Source organism: Contarinia nasturtii, unplaced genomic scaffold (assembly GCF_009176525.2).
Source record: "Contarinia nasturtii isolate CC-2019 unplaced genomic scaffold, AAFC_CNas_1.1 Cnas_scaffold_928, whole genome shotgun sequence".
Taxonomy (NCBI): domain Eukaryota; kingdom Metazoa; phylum Arthropoda; class Insecta; order Diptera; family Cecidomyiidae; genus Contarinia; species Contarinia nasturtii.
The window spans coordinates 3,462,200-3,474,297 of NW_022198275.1; the positions used below are offsets into that span (position 1 = coordinate 3,462,200).

Sequence of the window (12,098 nt, forward strand, 5' to 3'; positions counted from 1 at the left end):
GTAAAAGAGATGAAAGCGAATTATATGATGAAAAACAAATGATTAAAACTAATATAATTGTACAAAATCTCGAAAATAATGAAATAAATAACGTATTAAAAAGAAGATGCAAAAATAAAAAAATAAACGACTTTTATTTTCCAAAATAAAATCTTTCAAAATATACCCCATCACCTTGGATGTTATGCACAAAAATAAAATAGAAATCGCATTGAATGGTATGCGGAACGCAACCTTCGTTTGTTGACATTACGAATGAGCAAATTTTGACATTTGAAAATTCGATGTTCGCTCGCGCTCACAGTAGAGAAACGACAGAGAGAGAAGCAGTAACGCTGTTTCAATGTGTGTGTCTGTGTATTGCATGGAAAATAGAAATTCTTACACACAACGAATTGTGTGATACAAAACTAATACAAAGACATTGTCTCGCTCTCGCGATATGTTTCTCTACATTTGTATGACGGTGAACGAATACTGAGAAAGAATCAAATATGGCAGCGACAACACAGTCAGTGTAATTACAAAAAAGTATCACTCACACAAATGCATTGCGCACGTATTTGATATCGTTACGATATAAAGTGTATGCGTGTGCTCTTGCTCTGGCCCATCAATCGAATGGCATAGTCTGTGCTCGGTTGCGCCGTTCTTCTTTTCACTGTATATGAATTCATTACAATTCAGTATCGTTTCATTTCAATTTCGCTCTGCGGTGTGTGTAAATGGGAAAAATGAGGAAAAATTTATGTGCGTGAATTTTGGATTTGGTGTCGTTTTTCTCTTTCGTTGTGTTCATGCTATTTCTGTTTTAGTTCTTTTAATTTCAAACACCGTTTGAGTTGTGAAAATTATACCGATCAGATTTGCAAAAATAGCAGAAATAATGTGCGTAAATTAAATGTTAACGTTTGTGCAAAAAAATGAAAATAATAATAAAAAAAATTCCATTCAGAATGCAGTGAATTGTTCGTATGGTGTAGATGTTGTGACTATTTTTCCATTCAATTGTGAATGCATGAAAGAAAATTTCCATTTTGGCATTTATCGATTTGTTTTGTTTGGCCATCCAACACGTTTGAAAATGGATGAATTGTTAAGCAACCACATAATAAAAAACGATTTCCAATTGTGATTTTATATAGTTATTTATTTTTTTTTCATTCGCTTCAACTAAACTTCATCCGAACTGAGTCAGTCGGCTCATACCAGAAAAATTGAGATGACTATAAATGTTGATGTGTGTGATATATTTTTGGTTTTGACAAGTAAGCAAAGGTTTTATGAGTGAAAGAGAGCAGTAAAAAAAACCATCAATCAAATAAAATAATTTCGTTTATGATTTTACAATCGTCGAACATTTTGATTGCAAAATTAACTGATAAGTTATGCATATTTGATGTGTGATTCAAGTGTTGAACGAAAAATTGTCGTGCGTATCAGTGCAGTTCAAATACACTGATTGATTCATAGAGAATGAGTAACAATTTTTTGTTGAAGTGGAGAAAGAGAGAAAGAAGAGAAAAAAAAAACTTACTTTACAACTGGTACGACTAATGTTCATACTAATGCATTCGGATGTATATACAGACAGAAATGTCATTGGGTGCAGCCGTGATCTTGACGAAATTAAGCGATTGAAAAGATATTTTTGGTTCTTACTATCTTTTATTTTCGCTCTGTTTTGGATAAACGCGTCGAATGAATGAGCTCGACAACGATTTAAAAACGAAAATAATGTGTGTTTGTCTGTTTTTATTTGTGTGTGATTCAAATGCTAGCAAAAAAAGAATGAAGTTCGATGGTTTTTGCTTCGTGTATGAATGAAATGACACTTAACATTAGGCACAATAAATCTTTCGTTTCCGCTACTATTTTTTAAGAATATCATCTACATTTTTATTATTAATTTTTTCAGAAAAGACAATTTAAATTAGCTTCGGAAAATCGGTGTCAAACAAAAAATTGATTTTTGTTGACCTTTTTTTTTAAAAAAAAAAAAAACACCGCACATAAATTAAGCAAACAACAATTAAAGAAAATAACAACAAACATAACAAAAGTAAAAAAAAATGTCGAGTGAAGAAGATAAACCGCCCGCCCCGCCGGTTCGATTAACAAGCACAAATCGAGGTAATTCAATTTAAATCGATTAAACATTCATGAATAATCGCATTTTTAATGCATGATTTCGATTTTGCAACGAATCGTTAAACCATAACCGTTAAAAAAGCAATTGCTCCGTTTTACGTAAATTAGCTCTGTGAAGCAAATAAAGCTACACCTACATTATCCGATTGAACTCATTTAAAAAAACACACTGTTTTTGTCATTCATTTCATGAATCAAGGTTTTAGCAAATCTGATCATCGAAGTGACAGCGCTCCGAATGTCGAACTGAAACCTCTGCCAAAAGGTATGAAATCAATTCGTATCTATTTTATCCTCTCTTGTCGTCAATCTGATTATTATTGATTTAATACTAACATTGCGTTGAATTTAGAACCTGACGATGCCGATCGAAAGAAGAAAACTTCCAAAAGTAAAGCTAAAGGATCGATGCCAAAAGCAGGCACCGATTCAAAACCAAATATATCGTATCCAACGGTGAGTTTACCTGATTCACAATTATTTATATTACGATTTACGATTCGATTTTTTATCCCGTTTCTTTACAATACAGAATTTCGAGCATACGGTTCATGTAGGATTCGATGCTATCACCGGTGAATTCACGGTATGTTCACATTCATTTGATTGTCATCTAATACTTTGTCGCCGATCATTTGCTAATCGCTTTTGTTTTCATTTAGTTTTAAGAGTTTGTTCTTGCCTAACACATTTTTTTGCGTTTTTTGTAAAACTAGTTCATTTGATTGGCTTTCTACCATTTTGGCGCAAATCATTTAGTTACGGCGACTGATTTTCATCCGTAAAATCATTTTATATATTTCATATATTTGATCGGATCATTTCATTTGGCCATGAATTAAAACCAATATAATCTTTTGTGTTTTGTTATGTTTTCTGAGTTATGTGCTCTGTTTTTGGATATGCCATAGTTATTTTTTGTTTTCGAAAAAATTTGCTTAAACCACTTGATTCTCACCGTACATATTTAGTTGAAATTTTGAAGCTTTGATCAGTCGATCGGATGAATAGTATTTGTTTGAAGAAAAAAAATAGATGCATTTTATTTTTTTGCAAAATTAATTGAGTTTGCGAAGCGTTTAAGATCAAATAGAGTCGCCATTTGGTGGGTAAATTGCGTTTTTGTCAAAGCTTTTCAAATAATTGCGCACATTAATTTTATTTTTTGAAATTATTCGAGTTCTAACGTCATATGGGCAGAATGGAAAAACAGAAACGATTTACTTTATTCGGATTATTATTTTCGGTTGTTCTTTTTGTTTCACAAATTAACTGCTTTTATTTTTGAATCAGTATCTATGAGATCGTACATCACTTCAAAGTTGAAATTCAATCTTAATATATTCATGAAAATGGGCATTCAAAAAACGAAAAAGAACAATGCACAATGCATACAAAAACGGAAACAAACGTGAACAAAAATTATTACAATAAATTAATAATTAAACACTCCAATTTCGCCCACAACGCAGTTCTACCATTATTTTATTCTATCCTCTGTGCTGGCTGCTCTTCTTCTTTAAAAATGAGAAAGAATACTTCTCTGAAGCGACACGATTCGATGCTAACATTCATTTTATTTAATATTCTATTCAAGTTACCATACCAAATAGTCTATATATTCTGTTTTACTTTGGTTATTTGATTCTTCGGTTGATTTTCCTGGATTTTTCGTTTGATTTCGTTCACACAATGTTCTATTTCGTTTTGTTTTTTCGTTTCAAGCTGCCTTTGAAAGTAAGTATTCAGTTTTCGTTGCTTGTCCGTAAATTATTGTTATTGTTTTGATTTTGTGCAAATTGACACAAACATTTATTCAAAATTTCTTCATTTGGCACGATGTGATTGTGTGTTTTTGTGTATCGTTTTCTCAGCTACATATTTGTATGTATGTGATTTTCATCCGTGGTCCAGTCATTTATTTAGATTTCACTCTTTTTTTAGTTTTGGATTTATTTGTTTTTGTTTTTCGGTAAATTGTGTGTTGGGAATGTTGTAAGTACGTTTTATATTGTTGGTAGCCGTTGGCACATCGCAAATTTGTAAAGAAGAAATTTGACGAATTGGACAAAAACGATAAATAAATCGAACCATTTTCAGTCATGTTCGTGACTCGTTACGTGAGGTTTTCTTTACATTGTCGATTGCAAGGTTACAAAAAGCTATTTTTAACACCAATAAGTTACAGCTTTCTTTTTCTCTGTCTCTTTTCCTCTCTCGAACTCCTCTCGTCGTACAATTGGTATTGCCTTTTTTGTATCACCTTCTTTAAAATGCATGCTTCAGACAAATATCAGTTAATTGACCGATAATTGAAACAGTTTATAGGAGTTGTTAGTTTGTTTATCATGCCGATTTTTTTGTAGTAAAATTACAAAAATAAAAACGGGACTTGTATTCAATGAGAAAGAAAGGCAATCCAAACTTGATATGATTGGAGGAGATTCATTTAAAATTCAATGTATTCCATCTTCTTTTTTTTGTCTCGTCAATCCATTCATTGTGCCTTTCAGCGTACAGACAACAATTTATTCAATTTTCCTGTTTTATTTACAGGGAATGCCCGAAGCATGGGCACGATTGCTCATGAACTCGAATATAAGCAAACAAGAGCAAAAGAAGAATCCACAGGCTGTTTTAGATGTATTAAATTGGTTTGAAAACAGTAGCAAACAACGGCCAAGCTCAAAGTATATGATTAATACAACCGCCCCAACAACAGCTACAAATTCGGGTAAGTGTTAAAATCAAATTTAATTTATCTCTCTCTCTCTCTCTGTTCATTAAATGGCATATGCAATTAAATTAATAAAAATGATTTGCTCAAACATCAACAATAAGCCTCGTCATTGAGTCATGTGAGCAGCAGCACGCCAAGTAGTACGCCAACCGATTCTGAGTCGCATCACAGTGGACAAATATTACATCCAGCGGTTAGTGAATCGTCAACGCAACAAAGTTTACAAATTACCGACAATTCGGTAAACGAAGAGGCATCCAGCGATGACAATGCACCACCGCCACCACCAATTTCTAGTCGACCCGAACGAACTAAATCAATTGTATGTGCTTCATCTGTCATTTCATCTGACACAAATTGAATATAAAACATTAACAATTCAATTTTGTTTTTTTTTTTTATCCCAGTATACAAGACCACTTGATGACACAAATCTAACGGAGAGTGCTATCAATTATCAACATCAAGCTCAATCGGTGCAAAACAACTTGATGAACACATCAGTTGCAATAAAGAGTCCAACACTTGATAAGAACAAAAACAATGCAAGCAATATTTATAGTCCGAATTCAATTAATTATAACATGCAACCAAAACTGGCGAACAATGCGGCGCTATCGAAAACAACAACAACACAAAAACCAACGTCACCAGGTAACAATTTTCTCTTCTTCCTGTGGTTATGGATTTTGGGTTAATTTGAAATCAAAAAATTTAATTGCATAGAACATGTTCCTACAGTGCATCCAACATCACCGGTATCGGCAACAGCTAACGGAAGTAGCAATACAACGCCAACAAGTGGTGGAACAATTCTAAATCAAGTACAGCCGACTGCACCACAAACAACTCCCCGAAATAATGGTGCTCTTAAAAAGAAGAAAATGACCGACGAAGAAATTCTCGATAAACTGCGAACGATTGTGAGCGTTGGTGATCCGACACGAAAATATACGAAAATCGAAAAAATTGGCCAAGGTGCAAGCGGTACGGTCTATTATTATTTCCCGATTATTTGTCGATTATTTTTCGATTATTTTAAATTAATTCTTCTCTTTTGTGATTCTCCCCTTAGGTACGGTCTATACAGCAATTGAAAGTTCAACCGGTATGGAGGTGGCCATTAAACAAATGAACTTGTCACAACAACCCAAAAAGGAGCTAATCATCAATGAGATTTTAGTGATGCGAGAGAATAAGCATCCAAATGTTGTAAATTATTTGGACAGCTATTTGGTTGGTGAAGAGCTATGGGTAGTGATGGAGTATTTGCCAGGCGGTTCGTTGACCGATGTCGTCACCGAAACATGCATGGACGAAGGACAGATCGCAGCTGTTTGCCGTGAAGTATTACAAGCGTTGGCATTTTTGCACAGCAATCAAGTGATTCATAGAGATATAAAAAGTGACAATATACTATTAGGCTTAGACGGAAGTGTGAAATTAACCGATTTTGGTTTTTGTGCACAAATATCACCCGAACAATCGAAACGAACCACAATGGTTGGCACACCATGTAAGTTAATCACCACATTTTACAGAACCACAATATCCAATTTCAAAGAAAATCTAATTTACTTTTTCCGCGTTGTTTCTATGCAGATTGGATGGCACCCGAAGTGGTTACACGCAAACAGTATGGACCGAAAGTCGATTTATGGTCTCTGGGAATCATGGCTATAGAAATGATCGAGGGCGAGCCACCGTATTTAAATGAAAATCCACTGAGAGCATTGTATCTTATTGCAACGAATGGAAAACCCGAAATTAAAGAAATGGAAAAACTCAGTCCAATATTTCAAGATTTTCTTGATCAGTGCTTGGAAGTAGACGTTGAACGTCGAGCCGGCGCTCCCGATCTATTGAAGGTGAGTTTAATTTAGTTCAATGAACATTTTAAACAACAAAATCAAAACAAAATATTTCGTTACTCTATTGATGTATTATTTTTTTCTTCTTTTTTTTGCGAATTTGCAGCATACATTTTTGAAATTAGCGCGTCCATTGGCTAGTCTAACGCCATTGATATTAGCGGCGAAAGAAGCTGCAAAAGGCCATTAGCGAATCTTTTGGTCTTAATAACAACAACAATAACACAACATACAGTAAACGCAGTAATTAAGCAAACTTATCAAATGTAATGTCATTACTTGAAGTACCACTATCATCAACAAAATCATATGATATATCATTATTTTTTTCGCTCTTTTTTTAATTGATTTTATTTTTGTATTTAAAGAGATTTCAAGCCTATTGTTTTTTTGCATTTAACTATTAAGATAGAGATTATTGTTTGCCCAGATATATTCTTGAATTGTATCAAACTCGTTTGAAAAATTGTGTTTGATTTTATTGTTTATTTTATTGAAGAAAAAGAAAAGTTGTATCACATGGGCTGCGTTGAAGGAAAATGTAAAATGACAAGAATATAGAGAAGGTAAAAAAATTGAGTGACAAATAGTGTATGCTTGCTAATTGCGCGCGCAATGAGTTTATTATGTCATAAGAACAAATGGACACAAATAAAAATCGTTGTGTCAATTGACATAGAAATGAGAGAGAGAGATATAAGAAATAGAAAAACGGCAATATTTTTTCGGTGTATTTAATACACTTTTAAGGATGATTGCATGCTGAATATTTTCCGAACGAAACATTTTAATGAAAGTTTAATTTGAAAGACAGACAAATGAAAGACACGTTGAAGCGGTGAGAAAGAGATAAAATTGTACGATTGACATCGAGTGAGATGAAGTGTATGTTAAAGAAACGAGTAGAACATTTAAATTATAATTTTCAGTTTTACATAGACTAAATTATTCATTAGTATTTAATTAAAATCGAGATAGAGGGAGAGAAACATCCGTTCGTTGTTTATAATCATAGATTTTTTTTCGTTTACTTTCGGCGAAGTTTTATGTGAAGTAACCAGAGGTGTCGGCTTTTGTACGAAATTTGTTTCTTTTTTGGCGAGCATTGTAGCGTAAATCAAATATTAATCATGGTCGTGTAACATTTTTCTGTGTAAGGTTTTTTTTAACTCCTGTTTTAATGTTTCTTCATCTTATTTCATCCATCATTCATACTGATGGTTTTTCATCTTAATTCATACTACCTGTACCACACTCACAAAGACAAACACACCAAAAAAAAACATTAACGATGATGAATATGAATAAAGGATGCCTTAACAGTAAAAAGACGATAACAAAAAACAAAAACAAACCGTGGATGGAGAATATATATGTGACGTATTTAAATAGAACAAAACACATTTCGTAGAAGCTTCAAGTAATATAAATATATTGTAATAAATATGCAAATTTCGCCGAACAAAAAAAACTATTGTAGTACGAAATCGAGCTGATGAGAGACTGTGGCCTGTAGAATGTTTAAAATGCAGACCACTCACTGCTAGGATAGGCTTTTTCAAATTTCTTTTGTTTCTCCACGCCATTTTTTTTTTTTTTGATTTGCCAAAAAAACAAAAACCAACCAACTCATTCAAATAAATAACTCAAATAAAATTATGTTCGCCCCTTTATTTTGTTTGTTTTGTTTTATTTCAATTCCCGCATGAATTTCCCTTTGCACGCGTTTCAATCAATAAATCAATCCAGTAAATTCCGACCATAACCTTGAAAATCGAGCCTCCTTATGAAACTCCTTTCAAGAACTACCTTTGGCGTCCATATATTGCGATATAAGATCTCAATTCATCGCACATTTTTTTCATATTTTCTTTTACCATGACAAAAAAAACAAACCATTTCCAATTCAGTCTTCTCAAATTGTTTCAAAATTATTATTCAACTCAATATTTGCTGTCATTTTTTCTATGTTTTTTTTCTTCTTGTTTATCGTTTCATTTCTTTCTTTCAAGCACTGAGAACAAGTGACTACTATTTCAATCGAATATTATTGCAGTTATTTATCTCTAATTGTAACTTACAAATCAAGGCGTCAAGCATCTATTTAAATAAGAAAACAATAATAAACAGAAGAAAAAAACCCAACAAAATTATGTATTACTAACTAAACTAAAAGATATATATGCTATTGTAAGATCATATAGGTGAATCGAAACGACGGAATATCGGAACATAGTTTGTAAGCTTATTTAGCATTCGTACAAAAAAAAAAATGAAAGTGAATTACAAAAAAGGGGAAAGAAAAAAACTGAAATATCAACAAATGAAACGCATCGTGAAAAAATTGTTAAGCTATTGTTTTCGTTCAGTTGTCGATTCCAATTAAAATTTTATTGAAAAACAAATGAAATTCGAATACGACAAAACACAAATCGTTTTATCCAGTTGTGAAAGTAAATTGAAGGCATCATTTTTTCGCTATATCATTTCTTTTCTAGGATAATTGGCGTGCTCTTTTTTTCGCTCGAACAAAAATTGTATATATTTAAAAATAAAGAAAAGGGCAATTGTAGCAAAGAAAAAAAACAGTTTTATTTTTGGCTTTGTTAAGTAATGTTTCTTTTGTAACATGTGAAAGCTTAAGATTTAATAACAAAAAAACTGTATCCGTTCAGAAATAATCTATAAAATATTAACTGAATCATTCTTTTTTGCTTGAAATCAATTAGCAATACCACGAAAATGCAACAACAGCTACTGAACTTACACCAAAATAGACTCACAAACACAATTCCTAGTAATGTATTATAGACAAATGAAGGAAAATAAAAAAAAGAACTTTTTTTAAAAGGAAATCGAATGTGTTTTTGTTTGCCTTTTCAGATTGTTTTATTTACAGCGGAGTACTTACCGTTTTGTTTAATTAGGTGAGATAATTGCGGTTTCATTCAACAAATATACGCCGTTATTTACTTTATACGATACATAATAGCGTTAAAAGGATTTGCAAATAACCATTAAATCGCTAATCTCCGAAACCACATGAAAATGGCATTAAAGTCATAGTCAGTATTTCCGTTGCAGAATTTAATATACCCCTTCACATTCATTTCAATGGCTTTAACTAGAGTTGACGTGTACACCTCCGCATGTCTGTGATAAATACTGATAATGACTTTTCTGCAGAGACTTTGTGTTACTCCGTTCAATAGCTATCCCTTGCGATATCTAAAATAACTAAAATTAAGTAACCAAATGACCATTTGTCCGTTTATAACCTGAAATTGTTAATACTTCTTTATCAAATTGGATTCCTTCATCAAATGAAACACTCATGAGCTATTAGATTTTCTGGTATTTACTTTTATTTGTATATTGAATTTCTATTGTGTTTTACCAGCTTTTTGCGAAGAAATAGAGGTTATGCTTAACATAATTTTTCTTAACGATATATCGCAACAGTTGCATGTGCTCCTATTCGTATCGCTATTAACAAAAAAAAATTATTTAAAAAAAAGAGTTACTAAGACCGTAAACGAAGAGAAATCATAATTACATAATAATGTGGATAAAATAAAAGTATTTGTGGAGTGAACTATCAAATAGCATCAACGGAATCGTCATCATCGTCGGAACTGATCTCATCGCCAAATTCAATGTCTTCATCTAAACCGTCTTCGACAAATGTAACAGTATCGTTGATTCGAACCGATTCAGGGAATTCGCCGTACGTTTTCAGATTTCTCGCTTCATCGGGTGTGTATTTTAGGATAACATCGGCTTTTGAATCTTGATAATCACGCAGTCCCACCAGTATAATATCGCCTTGATTGATCCAGACCTAAGACGCATAGAGAAAAAAAAACCGCAATCCATTAGCAAAATAATTTTTCCTTTCTAAACGAGGTCAAGTAATAGTAAAAAAAAAATGCGGAAAATGTGTACACATATTACTCATTGAAATTAACAAATCATTTCTCTTTACAAGCATTTTCGTTGGTATGCTATTCCGTAATATACAGTTACTGAATGCACACAGACAATACAAGGTTGTATATTAAAAAGTAATATGATCGTGTGGAGCGTGCCGAGACTGCTGTCGCATACTGCATGCAATTCACACATGCACATGCACACAGCCATACCATTGTATATATTCAATTTTCAGTCTAGGAAACAAATCGTCATCACGAAATTATGCGTAAAATATCTCTCATTCAATCACTTGAAAACAAAACGGAGCAAAAATCAATGTTAAAACTTTCCGCGATGTGACAAAACAAAATTATTGGGTATTTTCACAATTTGCTCGAAAAATAGTTAATTTTTAAAACGGCGCCATTTTTTTGGGGTTTATTGAAATTCTTTGTCGATTTCATTGTATTTTTTTCGCATTATCGAACATTGGAAAATGTGCACATTTTACGTCAAATTCTTTGGAAACTAGTGATTTTTCTTTCATTTGCCATGAAAAGAAAATCAAAACTTACTTTCTTTCGCAGTTTGCCTCTGATGTGACACAAACGTTTTACACCATCAAAGCACATTGCTTCCAATCTGCCATTGCCTAACATTTTCGTGACTTGGGCATATTCTTGTTCGTCTTCTTTGAAAATCAATTCACGTTTTTCTGATTCATTTTCGTTCTTACCACGACGACGATTTTTTCCTCCCTTTCCCTTATTCTTCGGCATTTTTGATGCGTTTTAATTTCACTTGTTATTGCTGTTGAAATGGGATACAATTTTTCTTTTTAACTTAATTTTTTTTTTGTTGTAATTTCTTTTTCTCTGAACGAGTTAGTTCGTCACCAAAAATGAGACTGAATGTGTGAATCAATTGGTAATCTCAATGCTGTATACGCACACCAATACAATAAACCAATTTTGGCGAATAGCTTTGTTAAGTGTCATCGATTAGTACGGATGAAATGCAGGTGGAGCCACTTTTATTTAACTGCATGATGTGAGGGAGGAGTATATTTTTTCATTGTGAATTAAAATCAATTTGATACACTCGGCATACTTATCAAATATGGTCAAAAGAGCTGCCAACAATTCTTATCATCATCATAAATAGAATGAAACATTGATAATGTTATTATTTGCGAAAATTAGAGTAATTTAACGTAATCTCTTTCATATTTAAAAAAAAAAAACCATAATAACAGACACCTTAAACTGATAAGTGTCCGAAAAACGCAAACTCTTTAAATTATCAATTTCCCAGAAATTAGTCGAATCGACGCGTTGACTCAATTGATCAAAATAATTCGAAGAAATATTTAATATCACGTTGAACTTTGGCCAATGAAATCAAATCTTTTTATTTAAAAT

General features: G+C 32.5%; 2 protein-coding genes across 4 annotated transcripts; one reads left to right on the plus strand and one right to left on the minus strand.

Annotated features, from left to right (window-relative positions):
- The first annotated feature begins 698 nt into the window (after positions 1 to 698).
- On the plus strand, positions 699 to 8,382 carry LOC116342956 (serine/threonine-protein kinase PAK 1). 3 transcript variants are annotated; one of them, XM_031770791.1, is made up of 13 exons: positions 699 to 888; positions 1,919 to 2,133; positions 2,351 to 2,416; positions 2,504 to 2,607; positions 2,684 to 2,737; positions 3,877 to 3,888; positions 4,708 to 4,885; positions 4,993 to 5,213; positions 5,299 to 5,545; positions 5,618 to 5,878; positions 5,967 to 6,407; positions 6,494 to 6,759; positions 6,869 to 8,382. In XM_031770791.1, the coding sequence occupies exons 2-13, from the start codon at positions 2,073 to 2,075 to the stop codon at positions 6,950 to 6,952; spliced, it is 1,995 nt and encodes a 664-aa protein (XP_031626651.1). In that variant the 5' UTR covers positions 699 to 888; positions 1,919 to 2,072; the 3' UTR covers positions 6,953 to 8,382. The 3 variants fall into 3 exon arrangements, with proteins under 3 accessions (XP_031626651.1, XP_031626653.1, XP_031626652.1); XM_031770793.1 differs by having other exon boundaries at positions 5,633 to 5,878; XM_031770792.1 differs by lacking the exon at positions 3,877 to 3,888.
- A 1,722-nt stretch (positions 8,383 to 10,104) lies between these two features.
- Positions 10,105 to 11,619, minus strand: LOC116342957 (eukaryotic translation initiation factor 1A, X-chromosomal). Its single transcript, XM_031770794.1, has 3 exons — positions 11,253 to 11,619; positions 10,319 to 10,603; positions 10,105 to 10,248 (listed from the first exon to the last, which is right to left on the minus strand). Exons 1-2 carry the CDS (start codon positions 11,454 to 11,456, stop codon positions 10,361 to 10,363), a joined length of 447 nt encoding a protein of 148 aa, XP_031626654.1. The 5' UTR covers positions 11,457 to 11,619; the 3' UTR covers positions 10,105 to 10,248; positions 10,319 to 10,360.
- Positions 11,620 to 12,098: the final 479 nt, after the last annotated feature.

What these genes read in the sequence shown, in the direction of transcription:
- LOC116342957 (XM_031770794.1), bottom strand. Translation starts at nt 11,456, where the DNA reads ATGCCGAAGAATAAGGGAAAGGGAGGAAAAAATCGTCGTCGTGGTAAG. An exon ending in GAGGCAAACTGCGAAAGAAA is followed by an intron (nt 10,604 to 11,252) that starts GTAAGTTTTGAT and finishes TATGCGTCTTAG; the next exon opens with GTCTGGATCAATCAAGGCGA.
- LOC116342956 (XM_031770791.1), top strand. Translation starts at nt 2,073, where the DNA reads ATGTCGAGTGAAGAAGATAAACCGCCCGCCCCGCCGGTTCGATTAACA. An exon ending in ACAAAAACCAACGTCACCAG is followed by an intron (nt 5,546 to 5,617) that starts GTAACAATTTTC and finishes TTAATTGCATAG; the next exon opens with AACATGTTCCTACAGTGCAT. An exon ending in CACAATGGTTGGCACACCAT is followed by an intron (nt 6,408 to 6,493) that starts GTAAGTTAATCA and finishes GTTTCTATGCAG; the next exon opens with ATTGGATGGCACCCGAAGTG.